General features: G+C 38.0%; 1 protein-coding gene across 2 annotated transcripts in view; it reads left to right on the top strand.

Moving 5' to 3' along the window:
* Positions 1-514: 514 nt before the first annotated feature.
* gtf3c3 (general transcription factor IIIC, polypeptide 3) overlaps positions 515-20,847 on the top strand; it is a 28,175-nt gene continuing 7,842 nt past the window's right edge. The window contains exons 1-10 of one of the 2 annotated variants that reach the window (XM_014974282.2): positions 515-771; positions 2,817-2,883; positions 4,623-4,924; positions 4,993-5,116; positions 5,192-5,383; positions 6,911-7,076; positions 7,150-7,297; positions 7,368-7,512; positions 13,085-13,185; positions 13,267-13,438. In XM_014974282.2, coding sequence (XP_014829768.1) covers positions 679-771; positions 2,817-2,883; positions 4,623-4,924; positions 4,993-5,116; positions 5,192-5,383; positions 6,911-7,076; positions 7,150-7,297; positions 7,368-7,512; positions 13,085-13,185; positions 13,267-13,438 — 1,510 coding nt within the window. In that variant the 5' untranslated portion in view covers positions 515-678. The remainder of the gene's footprint in view (positions 772-2,816; positions 2,884-4,622; positions 4,925-4,992; positions 5,117-5,191; positions 5,384-6,910; positions 7,077-7,149; positions 7,298-7,367; positions 7,513-13,084; positions 13,186-13,266; positions 13,439-20,847) is intronic. The other variant, XM_014974281.2, reaches the window with a different exon arrangement.

Here is a 20,847-nt window from a genome sequence, read left to right as displayed (position 1 = left end):
GATTAACCTGTCATTCACGAGAGGACCCAAATTCGGGTCATTGTGAATGACAGGTTAAGGAGAGATGGCAGAAACAGTGGGAAGAAGATAGAACTGGGAGGTGGCTTTAGTATTCAAAGAAAAGTTGGTGTAATGAGGAGAACAAATTACATTATGGTCATGCAGGGTTAAATAGTGCTTTGTATAAAATGGGAAAACATTCAACAGGAAAATGTGTTTTTTGTTTTCAAGATGACATAGTAAAACATGTTTTGTTGTTCTGTTCCAAATATTCTGAGAGAAGATAATTAGTTTGTAGATTACAAGATAATAAATTACAGTTAAATATACAAGTATTTTTGACAAAATGTCTACTTCTGAATATTTTTGTTCTTTACGGAAATACATCAAGAAGACGAAATTGATAGGATATAGATTTTTTTGGGTGAGGTAATAGCATCCCGGTCCACACTCCACTCCAGTAGATGGCGATAATGCACATCAATACGTTGCTTGCCAACCGCCATAAAAAAAGAAGGAACAAAGAACAAGAACTTCCTGGTAAAACATGTCTGTATCCTCTGCGATCCGCTCTAATAGAAAAAAACAATGTCTGTAGCATCCGTTCTACTCTATACAACTTCAGTCCAATACGAATGCAGGTGATCTGATAAAGCTCATCTTCGAACCTGAGCGGTTATGTCGGGGTTCAGCGCAGAACTAATCGACTACCTGGAAGGTAGAATAACCTTCGAAGAGTTTGACAGACGGAGAGACGAGCGGAAAGCGGAGGTACAACTCATACACAGCCAGTTTTAGATGTAATTGAATATTAAAAAGAGAAATCACATCAGAGCATTTATTTTCGTCACTTAAATGTATCACTTAAAATAGATCTATTTCAACCGTTGGTCATTTTAATGCTTACTTTTGATAAAAAGTCAGAAAATTAAGACCAATAAAACACCCGAAGGTAGACGGTTGCTGACTTAACAGCTGTCCAACATTGTTCAGTGCTTTGGCCAAGCATATCAATGGAAAGTTAAGTGGAAGAAGGACGTGTGGTCTAATAAAGTGCAATTGCAACCCATCCCAGCTGCAGTGACTATTTGTCCAAAACTCAAATCCCAAAATAAAAAAAAAACTTAAGACTTCAAAGTGATCAAAACAAAAGTTGAATTCAACTCAAATAGTCACCTGATACACTGTGGGTTTCTAGCTTACACAGTTTCAAAAAGACAAAAAAAAAGTCAAAAATGGAGTTCTTTGTTGCTTTTTTCCATATTCAGGCAAACAAGTTACAGGATTCTGCTGCTTCTCCTGCTCTGATTCCTGCATGTGTTCTCTGATTGACTGATTGGTAGACTAAGGACTGACTGAAGTGATTAACTGGTCAAAAACCATATGACCACTGTTAGGAAAATAATTTTAAAATATGCTAGTTTTTAAACTTAAGTTTATAGTTGGGGACATAAGTTTGATTACATTAATTTTAGCAACAGTTAACCTTGCTGCATGTGAAATATTAGAGCATGAATATTTTGAGTAGATTTTAATTTAGGTAGATTTGGATAATGATTCAATTTAAAATAACGACTGATTTTCTTAACTTGCATAAAATCACAAACGGTTTTGAAAAAGGACCTTCACTATAGAATGTCTTCTATCAGAGGAAACAGATGTGCTGTGCTAGGCAGTTCACAAAAACAAAAGTAATGGGGGAAAAACAGGATGGGAGATATAACTTCTGTTTAGGTCAAATTCTTTGGTGTTTTCTATGAGGTAAGAAAAACACTAAAATCTTGAGAAAACAAAACTAGTATTTGGGATATTATGGAATCGCTCAGGCAGGAAAACGACCAAAGGTCTAGGTGAAAAATAAATCTGTTTCTGGCAACTAGGGTCTTTGTTCAAATGTATAGAAAGGGAGGAACTGGGAGAGACTCCAGATGTAACTGGCATGAGAACATCCTGTTCTGAGAGTGACCTTTGCTCTCTCTTTCTCTTTATCTTTGGTTTTGAATAGGTCTCCCATCCTATCCAAGTCTTTTGAAACTGCTTAGAGGTTTAGGAGAGGACACACCTTCAGTGCATATATTAAAATTAGGAATACACCTCTTAATAAAAGTCACAGCAGCAGCGACTGTGTGAGCAGTTCCCAAAGGCACCTTTGCTTTTCTCCTATTTTTGCATTTTGTTCATTTTTCTACTTTTCTCAGGTAATTAATGTCTGTTTTATGGTTTGGACTTCTTGATGGCTTGGGTGTGAAGCTGATCTGTTTTTTTTTTATCCATTTAATTGTCTGAATAAAACTCTAGATACATCTGAAGTTGAATGGCGACTGGTTGTTCTCTGTGTGGTTTTCACTGTGTACATGCGGAACTCTGGATTCGGGAGACTGAGGGAAAACAACAAGCAAAGAAGTTTAACAATTTATTCCTCTAGTATTAACGCCACCCAGGTCCATAATGAGCAACATAAAACCTACGTACTTATACCTTGAAAGACGCATGTCCCAAACTGTAATTAATTAACTAATTGAGTGAATTACTAGCCAAAGACTTATTCTAAATAAGTAAAATTAAACACAAATTCTAATTATAAATCAAGTAGAAAGTAAGCAAATAAAAATTAACTAAATAATCTAAATTCTAAGATTTAACTGAAAATAGAGAAATGGCACCTACACCAGCAGTTTTGAGAGGCTTGTGTCACAAACTCCATTTAAGAGGTTGAACATGTCTTCCATATCTCTGTCTGACTGCCCCCATTCCTGTGTCTCAGTCATTCCTGTCTTGGATCTCCCTCTAATCATCCTTTTCCCGTTTTCCACCAGGACTCGGAGGAACTTACAGAAGATGAAAACAAACCTTCAACCTCGGCACAAACAAAAGCTACTGTTGGTAAGATGGCTATCCTGACCACAACTATTACCTAAAACCAAACGTCCCCTCAGCTGATCCAAATCCTGGTTTAGCCCCATTCAGTTTTTGGATTTTTACACATCAGAGAGCATGTCTCCCTGAACTTTATTTTGACTACAAATCATCAAATCAAGTCAAATTGTATTTGTATAACAAACTTCAGAAGCAAGGCATTTCAAAGTGCTTTACATCACCAAACACAAAAACACAGAGTCATACAACATTGAATAAACAATCAAAAACATTAAATTTCCCGCTGAGTCGAAGTTCTGCTCTTCAAATTGGCAGAAAAAAAAAATAACCCACACGCCTTTTCTCCCTAGCACTTTAACCCGGGTTGGGATTCTAATCCCAATTGTTGTTTATGTTCCATAAGCAGCTCTAAACAGGTGGTTTTAAGTTGAGATTTAAAGGCTCTCAGTGTTTCAGCTGTTTTACAGTTTTCTGGAAGTTTGTTCCAAATCTGTGGTGCATAGAAACTGAATGCTGCTTCTCCTCGTTTGGTTCTGGTTCTGGGGATGCAGAGCAGAACCAGAAGATCTGAGGGGTCTAGACGGTTGGTACAGCAATAACAGATCTTTAATGTATTGTGGTGCTAAACCATTCAGTGATTTATAAACTAACAGTATTTTAAAGTCTATTCTCTGAGCTACAAGGAGCCAGTGTAGGGACTTTAAAACTGTAGGGACTTTATGTGCTCTATCTGGTGTTATGCACAATTGTAGGGGAAAAGAAAGCACAACCTTGTCGAGTTCTGATGTTTTATGTAGCTGACTTAATAGAATTATTCAATTATTTGCCTCTAATGTTAAGAGTACAAAGACAATGGGCAGACAATTAAAACCCAACATTTTGTGTCTTAAATTGGAATTTCATGGAAAATGAATCAAAAAAGGTTTTTAGTAGAAATTTGTGGGCATACTAAAAGGTAAAACCATTCCCTCAGTACCTGGTCTGGGCTGCTTTTGCATGAATTACTGCATCAGTGAAGGGTGGTATGGAGGCGATCAGCTTGTGGTTCAGAATGTGACCTTCAGCTCATCTGCATTGTTAGGTCTGTGTCTCTCATTTTCCTTTTGACAATATTCCATAGATTCTGCTTTGCTTGACTCTGAAGAGTGTAGTTATTCCAGTTGCATGTGCATGTTTTACAACCACTCTTTTTCCTTCCACTCAATTTTCTATGAACATAATTGCATTAGTGTACTGTATACATCCAGCTTTTTTAGTGGCTTACCTTCCGTGTGGGGGGTGTCGGTTTCTCTGCTGGACAACTGGAAAGTCAAAAGTCTTTAGATGATGTAGGTCATAACATTTTGAATGCTTTTTCTTTAAAATACCCCGTAACCCACTCTGTATGTCATAAAGCTATATAGTAAATAATACTTATTGAAATGAATTCCTGAACTAAATGACTGAAACAAAATCCACAAATGGAGTCATCTTACTAAAAAGGCCCTTGTACATTGAAGCCGTTAGCAGTTTTTATTTTTTCATTTGAAGCATGAACAATGAAAAAACAAAAAAACATTAGGTTTTTTGTATTTCACTTATTACATCAACATAAAAACTTGGATAACAAACCGGTCTGTGGGTTCTTTTGGTTTAATAAACAAAAAATAAAGTCTGTTTTTTGTGTTTTCATTTTTTGTTTCAAACCAAAAAAACTGAACTGCCTAAATGTACACAGACCTAAACATTTTCTTCTTTCCTTTTAGAGGATGGAGTCAGCCCAGGAGTACAGCAAGCCTTCGCTTCCATTCTGGGGGAAACGGCAGCAGCGGCATCTTCAGAAGAGGAGGACAGCTTGAGCTATGTTGATGACAAAGATGATAGGGATTTCAATGTGGAGGAAGAAGAGGAGGCAAAGGGAGTGTCCAAAGAGAGGAAGAGGAGGCTGAGGCAAGGAGGCAAAAGAGGCCTGAAGAGCAAGTTGGAGGAGGAGGAGGAGGACATGACGGTGGGAGACGTGTTCAAGCTGGAGATGGAGCTGAACCGAGAAAACAGAAGGTTGATGAAGGTAAGACGGAGAACAAAGATCACCTTGCCTCCTTTTTTTACCTGTGTTTACTCACTATGTCTGTCCAGGGGCGTCGTCATGGCAGCAAGCTGCCTCAGGCTCTCAGAGGGCTGATGGGAGAGGCCAACATCCGTTATGCTCGGGGGGAGAAAGAGGACGCCATCTTGATGTGCATGGAGATCATAAGACAATGTCAGCAGCTGTTCATTTAACTCCCTTCATACAAGTAGATGATCTGACTCCTCACTTGTGTCTTATGTCCTTCAGCTCCTCTGGCATATGAGCCATTCTCCACTCTGGCCATGATCTACGAGGACAATGGAGATGTGGACAAGGCGCTGCAGTTCGGGCTCATTGCTGCCCACCTCAACCCTTCAGACTGTGAGGAGTGGATCCGATTGGCCGACATGTCTCTCGAGCAGGACAACGTCCGGCAGGCCATCATCTGCTACACCAAAGGTGAGCCACCTCTGTCACTTCCTGTCCCTCACCTTTACCACCATCTGATTCTCCCTCACATTTGATGTTCCATTTAGGGTTTTTTTCCACTTTTTTCTAAACTTTCCTCTTTTCTACAAAAAAGAGGAAGATCTGTTGCAGCTTCTCCGATAGTTGTAATAGTTTTGAATTGAGATTACACTACATATTTACACCTAGCCTTTTTTCTTCCTGCCTGACATAAAATCAGTATAAACTCGTTTTAGGTTGGTAATCATAATTACTTTCATTGGTTAGACTAAAATTCATAATGTGTGTAATGGATGAGAACTGCCTGATTTGGGTCAAATAGTAAAGTATGTAAATAAATGTTTATTTATAAATCTCTTTTCACAGACATGAAATCACAAAGCACTGTACTCTAAAAATCAATGTTAAATAATACAAAGAATAAAAGAAGCATAAGAAGCACAATAAAACTGACAGAAAAGTCTTTTTGATGTGTAATTGGGTCAGGTTATCTCAGACATATTTTCAGCTCTGCCCACTTATTTTCAACACCATCTGTTTTATGAAGTGCACCAGTCCCTCCCACAGCACAACATGATACTGCCACCCCTGTACTTCACAGTTAGGATGATGTCAGGCTTCCAAGAGTCCCTCTTTTTTCTATTAATGGTCATTATAGTCAAACACATGGATTTTAGTTTCATCAGACCACAGGATGTGCCTGAAGTCTGACAAGGAAGTGGTGTGTTTAGAGGCATACTTGTAGATGTGTGTAAGGTTTCTATGAAACTTGCTGCATTTATAGACAGAAACTGGTGGGAGGTCTTTGTTTTGATGTATTTATAGAACCTCACTGCAAAAACAACATTTTACCAGGTAGTTTTGGTCTAATTTCTAGTGAAAATCTTAGTACACGTGAAATAGGACTAAACTAACTTACAAGTAACTTCAGCAATAAATCAGACCTTGCTTTAAGTCAATAACTTCATCAACAGGCAGTATTATATATTTTCTAGGCACGTAGTACAATTTTATAGCACAATAAAGTTTTTTGTAGCATACAGTTGTTATAAAAATGCTGGTTATATGAAATATGACCTAAAAGAAATTTCACATTGGAGTTTAAAAACTTGAAATTACTCTATTTAAAAACTTTGTCTTTCTGAAACTCCATCTTCAGGTAGTCATCACAACATTGCACCTCTGTTAACCCTTTAGAGGTCTACACAAGCACTTAAAACAAGGACGTATATCTTACTGAAAAGTTACTTATGAGTTAGTTTTGCCTTATCTCAAGAGTACTAAGATATTTGCATAAAAACTAGACTAAAAATACTTAGTAACATTTTGTGTTTTTGCAATGCTGCTCATCACTTATCAGAGGTAAGTAGGCCAGTTCTAATTGGTAACATGAATAATATCTAAACATCAGTGAAGTCTGTCTGAAGCCTAATCACATTCTGGTCTAAGCCGTGCTACGTAGGAGACAGGCAATGTGTTTAAAGTCATAGTGACGCCTGATTGACCTCTTTCCTGCAGCCATCAAGTATGATCCCACCAATGTCCGCTACCTGTGGGAACGCTCCAGCCTCCAGATGCGCTTGGGGGAGCACAAGCAGTGCATGGATGGCTACCGCAAGATCCTGTCTCTGCTGCCGCAGGAGGATGGGGAGCACTTCATGCAGTTATCCAAAGACATGGCTAAGTAATGGATTTTTTAATACTGATTACACATGCATCCAACCAGGTAGGCAGCATTTCATCTGTTTGTGTTGCAGGAGTTACTATGAGAGCAATGACCTGCCCTCAGCACTGAGTGTGATAGAGGAAGGTCTGGCCCGACACCCTGGCTTGGTCAGCGATGACTTTCTCAACATGGCAGCTGAGCTCTACATTTGCAACCGCCAGTACAAGAAGACCCTGCAGGTTCAGATATATGTCTATGCAATGGAGTGTAAGGTGTGTTCTGTCTCTAAGGTGTGTGTATCTCCTCTAGGTTCTGGTCAAATTTGCAGACATTGTGTTGATTCGAGCAGAGTCCCCATCAGAAAGTTCTGCTCTGTCTATGAAGGACATGGGGACAGAGGAGCAGCAGAAGGAAGGAGAAGAAGGCACAAAGTCAAACACTGCAGAGGACAATGGTGAGTTCATTACCCAACCTCTTTGTTTGTGTTCAGTAAGTATGCATCTTTGTGGAAACAAAAATCTCATTGGCTCCTTCTTGGAAGCCTTCTTAATTAACAGTAAAATTAAGAAACCAAAATTAAGAAACTTTGCTCCTGCAGCTTTATAATTCTGCAATGTCCAAAGACAACAACTTAGACAATATTTTCATCGGTATTTTAATAGATTTTGTACATATTAGGGATGAAAGAAGTAATCGGATTAATTAATCGTGATGAAATGATTATTGAAAGTAGAGTGTAACACTCTACTTTCAGCCTTCTGGTTAAACCATTGTTTCACACACATAATGTCCAAACACTAGTTCATTCAGACTGAACACTGTGCTCTCTTGTACAACTTCACGAGCTGCCAGTGTAAAAGCCCTGAAGAAGGAGAGAATTTTACTAAAAGAGCCGGACACGGTGCTTCTGCTCCAGCGATTATTATTTTCTAAGGAGGAAGTTCCGGTGCTCTTCACTATGGCTAGCGCAAACGCTAGACTCCCCCTGCTGGTTGAATCTGACCACTGCTTCAGCCAAATCAAACTAGTCAGCCTCTGAAATAACCAAATTTCAATCCATCACACCAGAAGACGGCAAGGCAGACCTTCTTCCCTCTCTCTACTCAACTCTGTGCAGTACGCTCACAATCCCTTCAGGGTTTGGTGAAAAAGCTCCAGCGCCCCCTGGGTTTGAGCATGACAAGTACTGCTTTTGTCAATGGACTACACCAAGTTGTTAAAAAACCTCAGCAAACATGCGTGAAGTGAAATTGATACCTTGCCTATCTGAATTAACTTTGGAATCCCAAACACTGAAATGAAACTAGACAAAGCTTTGATCTCCGACTTTGTTGTAATGGTTTTCAGAGCATATGCTGCATGATACCGAGAGCTTTTACACATAACTGTCAAGTAGATACACAGATTCTGACTTTGAAGGACTCAGTGGGCCAACACAGTCTATGATCAAGTGTTCAAAAGGTTTCCCAGCTGCAAGTATGGGGATAAAGGGGAGCTGGTTTCAAGTTTTGATTAGGTTTTCCAGTTAACTCTTAAATGTGACGGATTTTCACAAAATAAGCAACATTTTATTTCGGACACAGCCAATAAAAATGATGTAAAAATCGATTATAATTTTTATTGACACCAAGATGGCCGGATAATACTCCATGAGCAGTTTTTAAGACAAGGTTTCTGAACTTAACTGGAACTACAACTTGATAAACTGGACCAACAACATCCCCATCACCATAAGACAACCATTTATGTACCAATAGGTTGTCTTGTAGAAAATACCCACATGAGACTTTTGTATCCTTTTCAGCTGAAGGTACTTGGTCAAACAGAGCAGCTAAGTTTGTGTTTTCCTGCTAGACAGAAATCATCTCACTGAGTGATAAAGGAACAGGAAGAGTTGGCAAACAGGCAGTTTTCTTAAGAATAGAACCAGGCTTACCAGACTCAACCTCCTTATCAGCCAAAGAACTGGTAATGGCACGAGTTACTGCACAAGAAGGAAATGCCTCAGGAAAGTCTCGAGCACATACGTCTGACACAGAAATGGATGGAAAAGCTTGGACCACTGAAGGAGTTGCAACATCTCACCACACTCATCCACCTGCCAGATTGTTTCCTAGAATGAGAGGAACACCTTCTACAGGAAAAGAAGGATGAACAGCTATAGTTACTTCTCCTTGTACCATTTCTGATTGCAAGTAGATCTTATGCAGAGGCACAGAGAATGTTTCCAACACAATACCTCTAATTAAGACACTATGACCAGTATCAGAAAATGCAGAAAATGGCAAAACAGATTCCAATATGAAAGACTCGGATGCTCCGGTGTCGCATAGAATCTTCACAGCCACTTTATTTGAACTGCCACTCAAAGAAACAAACCCATACGCGATCACAGGAGAATAGTCTTGTCCGACATCCTTCTCAAAAATCTGAGGATCTGTGGCATTCAATTCTGAAAAAGACTTAAAGTCAGCTCAAACAGTTGGTCTTACACTCTCAACTTTAGCTGGAGGTGTAGACTCCACTGAATGCAACTGTGAAACACTGGCTAAAGCCACAGGTTTTTGACAATTCTGTTTACCTCTACCTGATTTAGTTTTGGTATTCAGAGGACTCATTTTTTCGGTGTCCCTTCTGGCGACAATAATTACAAGGAAAAATTGTCACCAAGTCCACTTTAGATTTCAAAGTAGGATCCTATCTAGTTTTACTAGGAAACCATTCCTGGTGGGAATCTTTAAAGCTACGGCCACCTTTCAAATTATAATCCCTCACAGTTTTATGGGTTGGAACATACTCTTCTGCTAAGACAGCAGCTTTAGCAGCAGATTTTGCTTTTTGTTCTTTAACATATGTGGCAACTCAATCTGGAATAATGTTCTTGAACTGTTCCAACATCATTTTGAGTCACAAAGGGACCCAAAATTATCCACTTCTGCTGATAACCAGCAATAAAACTGTGTTTTGTTCCCTGACCAGATGAAAAGACCAGATCTTTTCAGCCTTCCTGCAGTTCCTAAATTGTTGTCCATAATGTTCAGGAACCAGTTCATAAGCCTTCAAAACAGCTTCTTTAACAGATTTGTACACCTTTCTTTCAGCTGAAGTTAATGAAACTTAGGCTTCTTGGGCCTTACCCACCAGCACACTTTGCAACTGGATGGAGCAATCTAGATTACGCCAGTCATTGCCCTCTGCCAAATTCTCAAAGAGAAAAACACATCAGGATCTCTTTCATTAAACTTAAGTAACGGCTTCAACATGTTAACCAAGTTATGTCCAGAAAACCCACCACCACCTTTGGCACCTTTGGACAGATTATAAGGTCCACCACTTAACCTGCCCTCAGACCTCAACTTCAGACGCTCAGCTTCTAGAGATAATTTCTGTACCTCCTACTCATGTGCTGTCCTCTTTTCCTCTTGCTCACATGCCAGGCATTTTTTTCCTGTAAAGCTAGTTTTGTCTCTCTTCAAACTCATGTTCTAGCCGCAATTTTTCCAACTCAAACTGCATTTCAAACTCTGTTCTCTCAAACTGAAATTCTAATTGACAGGCTTGAGAAACTGTTGGACACGACAATTCGTCCTCCAACCTTGAGGCAGTAGTTAAAGAATCTGAACCAAGGGAAGTTGCGTCTGTCACATCAGCATCTGAAAGAGAAGCAGTAAAGACATTCGGTTTTAAAAGTTTGTCCTTAAAGAAGCTCATTAGCTGAGGTAACTTTAGTCCTTTTGCAGCTTCAAAAATCAATTTTAAAGTGTTCAGCTACTTGAGAAATCTGCTTCTTTTTTAAGCTTTTCCAGCAGTTCTAAAATTGGGGAAACCAAACAAAAAATGGCAAATCTCAATTTTCCAACAGCCAACTGTCTCCAGAAACCTGCAAGAAGAAAGGGCAGAGACCTACTGCAGCTGTAACTAAATATATGTATATAAATTAGCTATTTTTAATCATATCTAATGAAGTGAGTTGATGTAAATCAACATGCTGGTGATACCCCATATGCTACTTAAGGTAACCTTAGCATTTGGACTAATGCATACTGAATGTACAACCCCTGGCAAAAAGTATGGAATCACCAGTGTTGGATGAGCAGTCATTCAGACATTTCATGCTGTAAAACAAACTCGGATCAAAAACATGACACAATATTAAGGTCATTCCAAAGTGCAACTTGTTGGCTTTCAGGAACACTCAAAGAAATGAAGAGAAAACATTGTGGAAGTCAGTGAATGATACTTTTATTGACCAAACACAGGGAAATAAATATGGAATCACTCAATTCTGAGGAAAAAAGTATGGAATCATGAAAAACACATAAACAAAAGACCATTCAAAATACATCACTAGTATTTAGTTGCACCATCTTTGGCTTTTATAACAGCTTTTAGTCTCTGAGGCATGGACTTGATGAGGGACAAACAGTATTTGGTGCCTACTCTCTTTGATAGCAGTTGCCAGATCAGCTTTGCAGGTTGGAGCCTTCTTGTGGAACATTTTTTTCAATCTCCACCACAGGTTTTCTATTGGGTTGAGATCTGGACTATTTGCAGGCCATGACATCGACTGAATGTGTCTTTCTTCAAGGAATGCCTTCACTGTTTTTGCCCTATGGCACGATGCATTGTCATCTTGGAAAATTATTTCATCATCTCCAAACATCTGTTCAATTGAAGGGATGAGAAAACTGTCCAAAATGTCAATGTAAACTTGTGCATTGATAGAAGAATTAACCACAGTCATCTCCCCAGTGCCTTTGCCTGACATGCAGCCCCATCATCAAGGACTGTGGAAATTTGGTTGTTTTCTTCAGGCAGGCCTCTTCATAAATCTCACTGAAACGGCACCAAACAAAAGTTCCAGCATCATCACCTTGTCCAATGCAGATTCTTGACTCATCACTGAAGACAACTTTCATCCAGTCATCCACAGTCCATGATTGCCTCTCCTTAGCCCATTGGAGTCTCGTTCTTTTATGTTTAGGTGTCAATGCTGGTTTTCATTTAGCTTTCCTGTATTGAAATCCCACCTCCTTTAGGCGATTTCTAACGGTTCGGTCACATACATTGACTCCAGCTTCCTCCCATTTATGCTTCATCTGTTTAGTTGTACTTTTTTGGTTTTCAAGACAAATGACCTTTAGTTGTTTGTCTTGACGCTTTAATGTCTTTCTTGGTCTACCAGTACGCTTGGCTTTAACAACCATTCCATGCTGTTTGTGTTTGGACCATATCTTGGATACAGCTGACTGTGAACAGCCCACATCTTTAGCAACCATGCGTGAAGGGTTACCTTCTTCAAGAAGTTTCACAATCCTCTCTTTTGTTTCAAGGGACATTTCTCTTGTTGGAGTCATGGTTCTCGCCACTCCACTTCGTCCAGCAGCCCTCCAAGGTGTCATGACTGCAGGTGTTTTGAACTGCACACTAACGGGCACATCTAATCTGGGGCGGGTGTCCATTTAGGGAAAGGAAATAGACTGGGTGTGTCCTTTTTTTTCTACCTCCAATTTGAGTGATTCCATACTTTTTTCCTCAGAATTGAGTGATTCCATATTTATTTCCCTGTGTTTGGTCAATAAAAGTATCATTCACTGACTTCCACAATGTTTTCTCTTCATTTCTTTGAGTGTTCCTGAAAGCCAACAAGTTGCACTTTGGAATGACCTTAATATTGTGTCATGTTTTTGATCCGAGTTTGTTTTACAGCATGAAATGTCTGAATGACTGCTCATCCAACACTGGTGATTCCATACTTTTTGCCAGGGGTTGTATTTAGTCCTTATTAAGCAGCGCAACAATGATTCAGATCAGATCAGAGTGCTGGGTTCCAACCCAGCATATTTTGGCATGCCCCTTTTAAATTTCTTCAGAAACTTTCTGGTTTAACTTTTTTCTCCCCTCTTCTATGTTCACTATCAAGTGCTTTAGCTATGAAACAAAATGAAAGAAAAAAAAACTTTCACAGGTAAGAGGATTGGGAAGTATAAGTAGTATTTGTAATTATGTGTCTGATGTTCCTGCAGATGAAATTCTGGATCTTCATGTTCCGGACAGTGTCCCAGTTGATCTCAGGGCCAAGCTCATTGTCTGCCTCATACAGCTAAATGTTTTCACACCGTCTGAGGTAAAGACAAGTCATCACTTTGTATCAGTCACAGCTTAGAAACCATGAGCCCACTTTAGTGCAGGTTGTTTGTTTCTGCAGGGCTTAGTGTCGACTTTGATGGAGCAGAGTCCAGAGGAGATCGGAGACCTGTACCTAGATGTGGCTGAAGCTTACTTGGAGCAGGGGCGCTACACGTCTGCTCTGCCTTTGCTATCGGCCCTCGTCGTCTCTGAGAAGTACGACCTAGCTGTGGTCTGGCTGCGGCACGCAGGTGGGAGCTGAGTCACTGACAGTCACTGACTTAAAATGTCCTTCTGACATAGACATAGACATAGGGTATACATTTTTTTCATAATCCAGATCTGTGTAGGTGAGGGCCAAGGTAATAAGAGTATAGTTAAAAATCGTGGGAGGTCTCTTTCCTGTTTCGGTATCTAAATGTTCTGTTTCTCTCTCTTTTTTTTCTTTTTTCTTTTTTTTTTCTTTTTTTTTAATAGACCGGTCACAATAACAAATTTTGCTGGACGATAAATTGTCTGATAAGTTATTGCAATAAACGATCATGTTATTTTAAGACTCTTTTTCAATTATAGAGGAATTACATAACAATGCAGTTACAGCCTCTTGAAGACCAATAAACTTTCTAACAAGTATTTCACATCTGAACTGGAAAAGATTTTGAATGCCTGAAAAAAATCAACTGAATACCCAAAACAACAAATTAAATGAAGACTTTTTTCATCCAGCCTTTGGTAGAAAGAGCAATACAAAAAAAAACATACAAGGTAAGGTAATTTTCGTTATATGGCACATTTTCAGCAACAAGGTAATTCAAAGTGCTTTACATGAATTAAAAGGAAATACAAACAAAATAACAAACCATAGGAAAGAGCACAAAAAGAGGAATGGAGACATTAGGGCAAATCGCAACATTCAGACAAAACAAAGGGGCAAAACAAAGACATGAGTGAAGGTGGTGACGTCACAGGGCCATGAAACGAGGTGGCTGAGTCTCCTGGCATAGTCTGATAGAGGTGTTGTTTATTGAGGAATGATGCTCTGGGGGGCGCTCAGCTTCACAGCTCCATGGATACAGGAGGGGGTGAGGTGAGAAGGAGCATTGTGTTTACATATCTTCAAGGAGATTGGAAATGTGCAGCCCTTCCGAGGCCACATGGGGAAAGCCATTTCAGAAGCAGAATGTCATATAGGTTGGGAAGATTATAAATTTCGATCTTCCTTAAAATCTCTCCGATACATCTCAGTTCCCAATCATCCAAATTAGATTGGTCATTCCACTGAGCCGAAACTAGCAACTTCTCCAAGATCGATTCCAACTCGTTAGTGAGTCTTAGAGTCCTCGTCTCTGTCCACACCAACAGTCTGAGTGTTTGCTAGTTCAGCCAAGTCCGTCACAAATTTGTCGATAATCCAGGAATCCACAAGCTCCAAACAGCAGAAATCCTGTTATCATGAAGAAATCCAGGGTGAATCCTGCCGGGTGTGTCCCCGAAGGACAAGAAGGCTCTCCTGTGCCCAGACTTCTCGTCGAAAATTTGATCAATTGCATTGAGAGATCGGTTGACCAGATCCATAATTTGTAGATTTGGATGATGTGCAAAGAAAGACTCCAAAAATCTAAAAAAGACAGGACAAAAACTGAGCAAGCAGGGCAGACAAGGGCAAGGAGGGAGCAGAGGAAAAAAGCATCCGCCTTCATCGAGAGAGCAAAGGGAAGTCAAAGTATCTCAAGTAAGGGGCTATTTATCAGAAGACCTAACGATAATACTCAGGGAGGATGAGGGTTGTATTTATCACACCAGAGAGAAAAAAATAGTGCAAAAGGTGATTTATATTATACTTGAAAAAATTATTTACAATATATACAGGATAAACTTTCATCAAATGAAGGGTTCAATTTTCCATTAACCACAAACCTTTCCAAATCAATTGATGATCAATTCCTTCAAAAATGTCCATACGCTGGTAAAAATCCTGCACAAGTAATAATAGTCCAGTTCGGTTTATCCGATCACCAGTCAAGGAATCAAAAGACTGAATCAGTCTTTAACGGGTACTGTATCCTGTCCCCACAGGCTACAGTACCTTCTACCACATAGATGGAAATCCAGCAGTTGAACTTATTTTTTATTTTTATTTTTTATTCCTTTATTTAACCAGGTAAACCCCATTGAGATCTAGATCTCATTTTCAAGGGGGACCTGGGCAGAAGTCTGCAGTACATAGCAACCTGGTTACAAAACAAAATTGAATTATTACATATACACAAATATAAAACAATTTAAAAACAGTGACACTGTTTAAAAGATTCTCGTTGCCTGTTTTTAAGAATCGCTCGAAATAAATCCAGTGAAATCAATTCTGACATCCTGATTTCAGACTGAAGCTGATTCCAGGCTGAAGGAGCATCACACTGAAAGCTTGCTTTCCTTTTTCAGTTCGGCAGTGTGGAACATGCAAAAGAAAAATGTTGTTGGAACGTAAAGAATGGGAACTAACAGATCTATGTAAAAGAGAGTTTAAATATGCTGGAGCCAATCCGAGTAGAGATTTATAGATCAGGATCATCAAGTGATTGTTTCTCTGTACGCTGAAAGGAGGCCATTCAGCTTCTGCATACAGCTTACAATGATGTATGAAACGTCTGCTACCAGTTACAAACCTCAAAGCACAATGATAAACAGTATTTAATGACTGAAGGCATTGGTAACACTTTATTTGACGGGTATTGAATAATACCGTCATGACACCCACATAAACATGAAATAACACCTGTCATGAACATCAATAAGTCTTCATGAATATTTATGACTGTTGTCATAAAGCGTCGTTCGGTAAATTATGACACTTTTAATACAAAGTTGACATTATTCAAAATGTCTTTGTTATGACAACTTGACATTAACAAAGAAATCATGATCTAACATAATTTTGTCATAATAGTAGTCATAGTGATTTAATTATTACGCTAGCAAAAGCTTTAACAAAACAATGATTAATATTTCCACTCCCTGGAATAAAGCAAAACAAGTAGGAGAACCAGTAAAGATTTCACTAAGCTTTATTACACTGTCAAATGATTTAATAACAGACTCATTAACAATTTCTCTTATCTCAAGTAAAGTGGAACAAATAGCAAGTTATGAAAATGACATTAAGTGTCATTACAGTGTCATTAATATTAACTTTTACCTCAAGTAAATGGAAACTAGTAGCAACAATTATAAAGATGTAATTTAGTATTACAGTGTCAAATGCAATGCTAACAGAGTTATTGATTTAAGTCTTACCTCAAATGAAGTGAAACACACTGGACTACTTATAACTACCATCATAACTGTAGAACAAACCCTTTGTACATAGGAATAAAACAAAAGATAACTTGTTCTAAGATAACAGAGGGTTTAACGTCTGGTCAGTATATTGTTACTTTGAAATGCTGATTGAAAAACTAAAACAGAATTACTTATTCTTTAACTTAAGAAAATAGGTTCTTTCAACAGTAACATTTTTTGCTTTGATTATGTCAGCCATCTCCTTCGTAATAGTCTTCCTGTAAAGCTCTGAAAACAGGAGATCTTCTTCTTGTCTTCATTTCCTGGAAGCAGCTCTTTGAATGTGTCCAGAAATGCTCAGAAATTACAGCTGTTCTTCCAATAGTTAATCATGGCGAAAGCCTTTTCATGAATTCAAACTTGGTGAATCTCTTCAGTGATGACTCAATTCATTGTGGTCACTTAAAAAAAGAACAAAAACAAAAAACAATGTCATCATATTCCAGCATTTGTTTAAATACCATTTCAAAAATGTCCCTTGCTGCACACTGTCAGAATGGTAGACTGGCAGACAAATGCCTAGTTAACATGACTGGTTGTTATAAAGTGCAATACAATTATTTCTTAATACAAGTGGAATAATAACTGGAGCTGAACAAAATTATTCTGATCAAATATTTGTCTGGCAGAAGTTCAGACAGACTGCCACTGTTATTTAGAAAGCATCATTTAATGTATAGTTTTAGGCAAATGACTGTATCTTTTTACTTAATGAGCATTCTAAATGATTTCTAACCAGATACTCTAATTTAGGGTTGTTTGCAAGAAGCTTATAGATAAATAAATAAATAAATAGATTTAACACCAGTTTTCGTTGTCTAAAACGTAACTTAACTCAGCTGGTGAATGTTGATTCCTGCTCCCCATTCCCCTCTTACCTGGCTGTCCCACCCCACTTCACATGGTGAAAATATTAACACAAAAACCACTTACCTAATTTTCTTGGGGAATATTTCATCTGCTTCTTTCTCTTTGGTCAAATAGGAACTTCTTTCTCTGGTGGCTGGTCCTTATTACATCCTCCACACTCGTAGCATGTCTTCATTAGCCAACTTTCTCCCCCGCACCATGTGTCCTTAGGCTAGCCTGGGTCTTCATGTGGCTAAACTTGCCAAAGCAAAGAACACAAACTCTGTGTCACATCAGCCAAGTCGCTAAATAATGCACATAAAGGATAACTTTGACTAACATATTAGCTTTTGATTTGCTAGATTAAAATTGGAGGGAAAAACAATTTGCCTGTCTTTAAAATATATTTAATATTAAGGGCTAACGTTACGGTAATGGAGTTTAATAACTTTAGCTAACATTAACCTACAGCAAGGTAGGATTGGCTTGAATTGCTCATAGCTAACATTACAGAGAAATAGATGTTATTTTCTAAAAAAAACAAAAAAAGTAAAGTTAATACTTTACTTTTACCTAATGTATTAGGTATATATTAGGTATATTAGGTATACCTAATGTATACCTAATACATATGAGGTATGTAATACATATACATACCTCATATGTATTAGGTATCAAACTTCAGCTTCTTTTTAAACAGGAGGTCTGGCCGTTATAACTTGTGTTAGGTTTGCCCCACAATATGGAAGATTTCTTCTTCACCAACACACTGCATGCCTGTTCGTGGACTGCTGCCTCTCACTGGTGAAGATGGTGTATTGCACTACTTAATTGTGTTTAGAAAAGGGATCCAACCGACCCCACACACGTAAAACTTTATCATTTGCCACAGTTCTCTACGTTTGCCTCAGTCCTCGCACGCACAAGGGTTAAACAGCCTTAAATAATGTTTCAAATGCTAAGTTCATAAGTGCTTTGTAGACATCTTGCTGTAAAACTTTAGGATCAATTCAATCAAGAAAATTATCATGGCAGAGCTATATAATATTACTACATAAAGCTAATTTTTAAAGTAATACTTTTATTTAAAAAAATTATGTCAGATCATGATTTCTTGGTTGTCACAACGAAGACATTTTTGGCGAAGTTAATGACAAGTTGTCATAGCGAAGACATTTTTGGCGAAGTTAATGACAAGTTGTCATAATGAAGACATTGTGAATAATGTCAACTTTGTATTAAAAGTGTCATAATTTACCAAACGACGCTTTATGACAACAGTCATAAATAGTCATGAAGACTTATTGATGTTCATGACAGGTGTTATGTCATGTTTATGTGGGTGTCATGACGGTCTTATTCAATACCCGTCAAATAAAGTGTTACCAAGGCATTTAGTCGAAGCATTCATATATAAAACATCACCATAATCCAGGAGTGGCAGGAACGTTGCAGCTACCAATTTACTTCTAGCTTTAAGCGAAAAACAAGAACCATTTCGGTAATAAAACCCAATCTTCATTTTCAGTGTTCGTAGCAAATTTGCTATGTGATTTTTTTAAAAAAGTTCTTTATCTAAAATGAAGCCCAAATATTTATAAGTACTGACAAACTCAATTTGTGTCCCTACAGCAGTGGTAAGCAGTAGAGGGATGTCTGGTAGTTTTCTAGAGTTTGAAAAAGCCATTGCCTTCGTCTTATCCACATTTAGAACTAATTTCAGAGTTTGTAAGCGGGTTTGAACTACATTAAAAGCAAGCTGCAGATACTGAATTGCCTGTACAAGTGATGAAGAATAGCAGTAAATCACTAAATCATCTGCATAGAAATGATAAAAAGCATTTGACAGATTTTCACACAAGTTATTTATATAAATAGAAAATAAAAGTGGTCCAAGAACTGAGCCCTGTGGGACACCATTTAAAATCGTACGAATAGAAGAAGTGAAGCCAGCCAGTTGAACTCTCTGGGTTCTGTTTGACAGGTAATCGGCTATCCACAGGGTAGCTCGATGTGAGAGCCCAATCCTGTGTAAAATATCAATTAAACGCGTGTGATTTACTGTGTCAAATGCCTTTGATAAATCAATAAACAGAGCAACACAATGCTTTTTGTTATCAAGAGCCTGAATAAGATCATTAATAACCTTTAAAGTGGCAGTAACAGTACTATGTTTTTTCCTAAAACCAGACTGTACATTTTGTAAGACATAATTAGAATCTAAAAAATTCTTCAATTGATCTGCCACTAATTTTTCAAAATTTTTTGCTAGGATACATAGTTTAGAAATTGGTCTGTAATTGTTTACCTGTGACGTTTCTCCACTTCCAGGTTCCTTGGGCCAAAAGGCTAGTAGTAGCTCACCATCAAATGGGGACCTGGCCATTATAAACAGGACAAACATTCAGTCCATTTCCTCTTAATATTAGTCAATATTAAGTCATTATTAATAACATAATCACTTCATTCTTATAAGTAAATGGAATTAACATAAATATGCATGTAAATGATTCACTTAACTGGTTATCTTAACCCAATACAATGACAATAATTCAAATAAAGTACTCCTTATTTTCAGTATTATTTGAACCAAATGTTAAATATTTCACCACTGGAGAATATATAGCTCTCTTTCATCAAAAAATATTGAACAAATTAACTAAATGGTCATCAACAGAAACATAGCATCAGCCTTAATATACCATGCTAATGTTAGCATTAGCATGCTCCAAACAATGAGACAAACACTCACCAGTTAACTTATTCCAATTTTTAAACCAAAGTAAATCCATTCTTTTGAAGATTTGAGGCATGTAGATACTGCAAGGTGCATCATTAGGAACATAATAATCAAAAATGAAAAGCAAATTATTTAAAGCCCACCTGCAGCATCCCACCCTAAACTTCCTTATCCACCATATGCTCTTGGAGACCAAACAATTGGCCCCACCCTACTTTTAAAAACTCAAATCCCTCAATATCTTGCAGGATTTCATATTTAGTCCTGGAATGGTGGGCAGGATTAAAAAAAAGTACAAAGGGAGACTTAACCTCAATTATTAAAAAATATCTGGGTTTCCCCCAAATAACCTTACTTTCTTCTTTCCTTCTTTGTCATTCCTTCTTTTCATTTTTCCTACTTTCTATTTTTGTCTCCTTTCTTCTTTCCCTGCATCCTACCCCCATTCTTTCATTGTCATCTTCCTTCTTGCAAGTACGGAAAAGTCTGAAATTTTTATATAAAAATGAGTTGGAAGCCTGTTTGGATGTAATGTATTTGTTCAGTGTTTTCTTTGCAGGAGGACATTTGCAGGATTTCTACTGACCATATAATTGTGCAGTTTGACATTGCACTAAAAAACCAAATCATATCTTATTTAGTGTGATTTTATTTGCTTTTCTTAATTACAAAATTTTATTTTTTTTCTGACATTACTGGAATATTGAGCGCATTTGTAATGGAAGCGCAGCTCGT

This window comes from Poecilia mexicana, unplaced genomic scaffold, assembly GCF_051168715.1.
Source record: "Poecilia mexicana isolate PSO_F unplaced genomic scaffold, ASM5116871v1 scaffold_2, whole genome shotgun sequence".
NCBI lineage: Eukaryota > Metazoa > Chordata > Actinopteri > Cyprinodontiformes > Poeciliidae > Poecilia > Poecilia mexicana.
This window is presented reverse-complemented; position numbering and strand designations above follow the sequence as displayed.